The sequence below is a fragment of the Acanthisitta chloris genome, unplaced genomic scaffold (assembly GCF_000695815.1).
Source record: "Acanthisitta chloris isolate BGI_N310 unplaced genomic scaffold, ASM69581v1 scaffold34050, whole genome shotgun sequence".
NCBI classification, from domain to species: domain Eukaryota; kingdom Metazoa; phylum Chordata; class Aves; order Passeriformes; family Acanthisittidae; genus Acanthisitta; species Acanthisitta chloris.
The window spans coordinates 31,479-38,265 of NW_008651683.1; the positions used below are offsets into that span (position 1 = coordinate 31,479).

General features: G+C 38.1%; 1 protein-coding gene across 1 annotated transcript in view; it reads left to right on the forward strand.

Annotated features, from left to right (window-relative positions):
- The window catches only part of LOC103801897 (serine/threonine-protein kinase Nek7), a gene marked incomplete at its 3' end in the record, with an annotated part of 30,621 nt that extends 28,799 nt beyond the window's left edge, over window positions 1–1,822 (forward strand). The window contains exon 6 of the mRNA XM_009074336.1: window positions 1,715–1,822. Coding sequence (XP_009072584.1) covers window positions 1,715–1,822 — 108 coding nt within the window. The remainder of the gene's footprint in view (window positions 1–1,714) is intronic.
- Window positions 1,823–6,787: the final 4,965 nt, after the last annotated feature.

Consider the following 6,787-nt stretch of genomic DNA (forward strand, 5'->3'; position numbering starts at 1 on the left):
AACAGCCCTTGTAGTTACCTGCTGTCCCTGTCAGGTACTAAATCTCCTTGGCCCATTTTTAAACCTCTGTGCTGCTGTCTCCTCTGTATGTTGTCTTCATTTACCTTGTAACTCTGAGTCAAAGAAAACAGATGATAGAATAGCTGCTTCACAGATGTGCAACTTGCTTTTCCCTTGGAAATTCCTCTGGTAATGAGTTATAAGTTGTATGTGGGCTGGCTCTTTGCGTTCAGGTGAAATTACATGTCTTAAGTTGGTGGCTTCTTTCTGCTGGGGTGACGATAACTGCTTGAAAGCAAAAGTCCCTCAATCTCTGCTGAGCTTTGTCATTTGCAGCTGGAAATATTGAACCCTTCAGCAGATCAACTTGCATGCCCCTGCCCCTACCCTGCAAGTGGCTTTCCCCAGTGATTCTCTTTTTTTTTTCCTTTATGCATTTGTGCAGATGCCTATAAGTGCAAATGATACAAAGAAAAGGTCATAAAATTACAGGTTCATTCCATAGGGTACAGGTATCTTCCCTTTAATACTTCTATGACTAAACTAGTTTATTTCAGTGTATTTTAGCTTAAACTCAAAATGAGTTTAAGTTCCTTAAAGTGAAATATTAACTTCAGAGCTTCTGGCAAACATGTAGCAAAGCTGACAATTCCATGGTTACACACCAAAAATAATGACAGTTACAGCTGTTTTAAAGTTGAGCTGATGTCTGTGTTGGATTACACAAAGGGTGATCCAAACTCCTGAAAACTGGGTCAGATAGCAGCATAACGTGGTTGCTTCTGTATATTTATCTAAAGCTTAAGGTTTTATAACTTTTTTACTGGAAACCTGAAAACACTGATGTTGGAAGGACTATTAACCATTCCTTTTATTGTACCCATATCTTATGCAAACTGGAATCCTCTCTTATCAAAGTGAAGTGATTTTCTTTTTAAGTTTAGAGCCAGGGTACATTGCTCTTGAGCTGAGTAAGAGCTAAACTCCCTTGCCAAACAAATAACAGGTGAATTTATTTGGAAGACTAACAGGGTAGGAACCTTATTAAAAATCATAAAATAAAAGTCTCTGCTGTTTCCTCTAAAGGATTGGATTAAAACTTAAACTGAATATTACTTGTGAAAAATAATCGTCTGGGGTATGCATCATTATTTTCCTTTGTTTCTACTTGATTAGCCCAGTTCCACTGACAAGTTCAAATAACCATTCTCCTGAGTAAAACTGGCTTCACTTTTTTTTTAATGCCTGCTATTAAAGAGACCTATTTCAAATAAGCAACATCATGCCAGTATGGGTAATCTGATCAGCAGAAGTGCTGGAAAATATATTCTACAGTTAGTGAAAACATTTTTGGCCTGATACTCAGGGTACAATAAGAGGTTCTCTGGTTCTAATGGAAGTCTTTCTATGTAGCATATGAACTCCCCTGTGTGTGCTATTTGGCTTTGGGTGTGTTTTGTTGTTTGTTTGCTTGTATTTTAGAAGTACTTTCCATGGCTCTTGTTTTGTTTTGTTTTGTTTTTTGCTTGAGTGATGTTTGTACTATTAAAGTAGTTGATTTGAAATTCTGAATTCCAGTCTCATTCTTTCTGAACAACAGCATCAGATTTTGCCAATTCTAGCTTAAATAAAATCCTCTTCTGGTCTATTATTAATAAAGCAGTAGCTTCTCCTACAACTTGACTTGTAAATTTCAATTTTTATTTTTTTTCAGATATAAAGCCAGCTAATGTGTTCATCACAGCTACAGGAGTAGTAAAGCTTGGAGACCTTGGACTTGGTCGATTTTTCAGTTCCAAAACTACAGCTGCACATTCTTTAGGTAAGTGTTCTCTGAGGTACAGGTGTTGGACAGGTGGATTTTTTGCATGGTGGAAATAGTGTGCCCATTCAAGAGGAGGAAGAAAAGGGTTAGATGCAGCTAAAGGTGTCCCTAAATAATAACAATAATAAAAATGTGCTCATAAAGCTGTTTAATAATAACAATGATGATTATTATGTCAGCACCATGGACAAATACAGAAGAGCTATAACACCAAGGCATTGCTTTTAGCTGTACAGCTCTTCAGTTTTTTTTCCTCTCTTTGTTTGTATCATATAATGTACATTTCTGCCTCTGAACAAGTCTTTATGACAATAGTGTTTCCTAGAAAATAAGGAAAAAATAAGATCAATAATATGGATGCATTTCTTAAAATTCATTTGAACTTTACTAGATCCTTTCCAATAGTGATTAATTCCATGTGCTTTAAGGGTAGCACTATCAGAATGTTGGTTATATGCTTTGAAAGGGCTAACAGAGGAGCTTCCCTGTTTCCAGGTGAAGCTTCTCAATATAAGATAAGGAGTTTGAGGAAAGATCAGAATTTGGCTTTATGGACCATTAATATTTTAAAAACAAAAGAAACCTCCCAAAACAAACAACAAAAACAGTTCCCAGATAACTTATAAAAATAAGAATAGAAGAAAACTTTCTGAAATGCCAAATTTCTTCTTTGCTAGCACACAAAAATAGCATTATATTATTGGTTTCCAGGCAAAATTTTCATGTAATTTGCATCTTTTGTGTAGCATGTGGAGACTAGGATGATTAAGAAGCCTTTAAAGAAGGAAAAGTAAAGATTTGGCAGATATTTTAAGTTTAAAAGTTAGGGAATGGATAAATGACAGTCTTAAGAGGATCTCTCAGGAAGGGAAAAGCCTTGTAAATACAGTAGCATCTGCTTTAAACAGAAGTGTAAGAGTTAGTGTTTATAGTCCTGTTATGTTAGGGTCTTTTCAGTTTTAGAAAAGAACCTTTTCTCTCACTGAAGTGGCTGTGTTCAGTGGTTGCTGAATTCAAGCCTGTTCACTGGCTGCAAAGGGTGTGAAATGAACTTTGAGCCCCCTCAAGAGCAGGACCATTGATGGCAGCATCCAGAATTGTCTTCTGTTCCTTGTGAAGGCCATTGAGGCAGGCAAGAGCACCTAACTCATACCTGAATAAAGATAGGGAAAATCAATTCAAGGGCTGCTCAGTGAGGATTTTTAACAAATGACAGTGACAATTCTGTAATTAGACATTTGGATATTCTGCTTGACAAGAGTGCATGATTAGGAAGGTAATATCTGAGAATGCCAAGAATGGTTAAGTAATGCTCACAGTGCCTATCTTAGGGCCATGGGAGGACACACAAAGAGTTGTTTGCTTAGATACTGATGTTTCTAATTAGACTATGAAATATCAGACTTGTTGGATTAAAATGCCATATTTATCCTCACCTCTTAAACTTAAATTTTCCAAGTTACCAGTAGAGTGTGAAAGATGATTGATATTCAGCATACTTGTACCAATTTTGAGGTGGGAATGATACCTGTATTAACACCCTTACTTCCCTGTGCTCCATAAAGCCTTTGGTCACTCTTGTGTGCCTTCCCATTTTACCATGATGGGTGCATACTGGTACTGGTGTAATCAAAACCATGAGTAACTGCTGAGATTTTAATAGGGCTGAGGTGAACCTCAGACAGAGATGTTCAATCTTGCATTGATAAAAAAAGAGAAATGAGGAGACAGAGGAGAAGTGGTGAGACCAGACTGGAAATGTGCTTGTGTTCCATGTTGAAGATCAGATGTAACCCTAAAGATCTGGTACTAGCACATGGCACAGTGTATTATCCAAAGTGCTGCTGGCATTGCTGCCCTCATAGCCCAGTGGCCGTTTGGCAGCACTCTGGAGATCTTACTTGTTGGGTTCTGCCACTGCCTGCAAATGGAAAAAGGATGTAAATGAGCAGGGGTGAAGAGGGAACTGTAAATCCTAATCTGTGGGTTAGAAGCTTGCAATGAAGGCACAAGTCAGTGGTGAGGGAGGGAGAGTTAGACTTGTGTTCTGTGGCAGAAGTCAGGAAGTTGAAGAGGCACAAACAGCCTCAACCCTGGATTATTTTGGCTTGTGGCAGGGGAATGGTTGCAGAGACTGAACTACAACTTCTAAAAGCTGAAGACTGAGCCAGAGTTAAAAATAGTATAAAATCCCCATGCCTTTTAAAGAGGCAAGAGTCATCTAGAGAGCAGGGGTGGGGGGATGGAAGTTCTGTTTCTCATGTTGGGTGCTGTCTCTTGATAGAGGAGCTGGGTTTTTTTATTTTCTTCCCTATCTCCTCTTTTCCTGTTTCCCTCTTAATTATGACTTAATGTCAGAATTCAGCCTAGGAAAAAATGTTTGTTTCAGCTGTTAACTTAGGCTACAGGGAAGAGACAGTGACTCTCTGATTTATGATGTCACTAGCAGAGACCATTCTTTAAAATTAATTTCTTCTGCAATTTCTGATGCTGGTTTTCTTGAAATTTCTTTCAAAGTTGCATCTTGTTATGCTTCCATGAACCTTTGGTGCATGAAACCCAGTGAATTACAAACATATTATATGTAGCAATTTATACTTGTTTACAGGCCTTATAAAAATTTCAGTAGCAAACTAGATTCAGGCTTTCAGAGATAAAGAAATGTACTAAAATTTTAATTAGCTACAGCTTCTAACTGCTAATTATGAATAACACTGATTTAATTAGAATACTTACTGATGGTCCATTTGAAACAGATGAAAAAACTGCACTGGACAGAGTTTGTTCATGTTCTTAACTCTTTCTATACAGCCTTATCAAGAAGTAGCATTTTTCTATTGTGGCATATCTGTATTATTTTTTTTGAAAATAAAAAAGTCTTTCTTCCGTAAGAGCCAAGGAAAGGGAGGCATTTGGTATTGTTGATTTGCTACAAACTTGATAAAATTTCTTGTCTTCAGAAGACCTTATCTTAGAAAGGGGAATATGTTCCAAGTAAAGCTTCTTATTCCTTTCCCTGATTGTGTTAGGGTTTTTTTGTTGTTCTGTTTTTTAATGGCTGACTGCCAGGCCTTATGCTCTTAGATGAAATGGCAATTCTAAGGCCAGCTCATGGAAACATGCATTTCTTATCTTTGTTAGCCATTCAGTGGATTTAAGGATAGCTTATGTTTTAGTATTTCAGTTGCAAAAAACTAAAAAATAAAAAAATCACTAGAGTTCTCAGCTGTGGTTGTGCTGTAAGGCTGCAGACAGTGTCACCAGGATGTGAATATCTTCTTGCAGGGCAGAGAAGCAGCTTAAAATGCTCAAATACAAAGCATCATTTGCATTGATTTCTGGTCTTTCTCCTGTGGTTCGACAACTATTAACCACAATTTCCATGATGTCCATTCCCTCTCCCAGTAACAGAAACTTGCATAAAAGAAAAGGCACTTTGTGGATCTATCCCAACTTTAAAGGAAGGGAGGTCCAGAGCAGCAGCAGATTCTGAGGAAGCAGTTTGTTTGACCCAGGCCACTTTGAGGGAGGTTTGTCTTATACCTGCAGGTTATCAGAGATGTGCAAATGCAATGAACAGAATGCTCAAGTTACTGATTTTGTTGCTAAAAATATAGGCACCTCAATGTGTTACATCCTTCTCTTGTATTATCCCACTTCTAGGTCTTCAGGTGAGTAAAGGAAGAAGTTGCATATCTCTCTGCTATTGGGATGCTGTATTTCACTTAACAGAAAAAAAAATATCCAGGAAGGAAACATAACATACAATCACATCTGGTAGTTGCTTGCCAGCAGCACAGCTACGTTCCGAGATTGCTCACCATGTTAAAAGGATCATTGCAATGCTTTCAGTAGTTCCTGAATGTCAGAATAATGAATCTTTAGTGTCATGTTCTGTTAAAAAACAGTTTACAAGTAGTAATGATGTCTGAATCTTCAGGCTGTTTTTGTGATTCCATGACTAACATAGCTAATTTCAATTCCTTTCACTAGTTGGTCATCAGGGGCTTCAGGTTGTATTGCAGTAGAGGTGTTACACTAGGCTAAACGCTGTAAAATGATAACATTTGTTCTTCTTTTTCACTATCATCAATCTTTCACAGTCATATCAGACCCCTAATGTATCAGCAGGCTTCCCAGAGCTACTGGTTAAAATTACCTTTGCTTTTGGTAGACTATGAACCTTCAAACCTCTGTGTTTTCAGCTGCCCCCTGTGGATTCTGTGAAGCCTCTTTCTGGCACATTACTCACTGCCAGCTATTTGTGTGATATCTCAGAGCAGCAAAGGCAGTGCTGCTGTAACCAGCGAGCAACCATATTACTATTAAAGTTATTTTTTGTTGCTAGATGAATTCTGCCAACAAAGCATCAGAATATCCTAAACTAGTGCATTAATTAACAGATGCGAAATCTAGCAGAAATTTTTCAGAGGTATCCAAGCTCACAAGTCCTTGGGGTGTTTAAAAAAAAATCGAGAGCGAAACAAAACGGTTAAGAATAATAAAATACATGAAAGCTGTGTCATGCCAAATGTTGTTTGATTACAGGTTCCAACGTTAAGATATCTGTCATTAAACACCCATTAAAGTACTGCTGTTGATACATTAGGAAACAGAGTAGCTTTGGTATTGTGATGTACCCATCTGCCTGCCTATTCTTTCACAGGGAAAAGACCATCCCTCTTGACCATTCCTCAGGTGTGGGTGAATGCAAACGTCCCAGGAGAGTAAACGTGTCCTGCAGTACTCTGTTATTTTGAGTTGCCTTTCCCCGGCCTTTCTCCTTTTAAGCTCTTGATCTTTTGCAGTCTCAGTTGAGAGCTGCAGTGATTCTTCAGGCCAGCTCTAAGGGAGAGGGTCTGTGCAAACTCTGCTTTCCTGGGGCTGGAAGTTTCACCCAAAATTGTAGGATGAGACCTCTGTCCTTGCCTGTCTGTTACAGAAGCACAGTTTATATGGGTT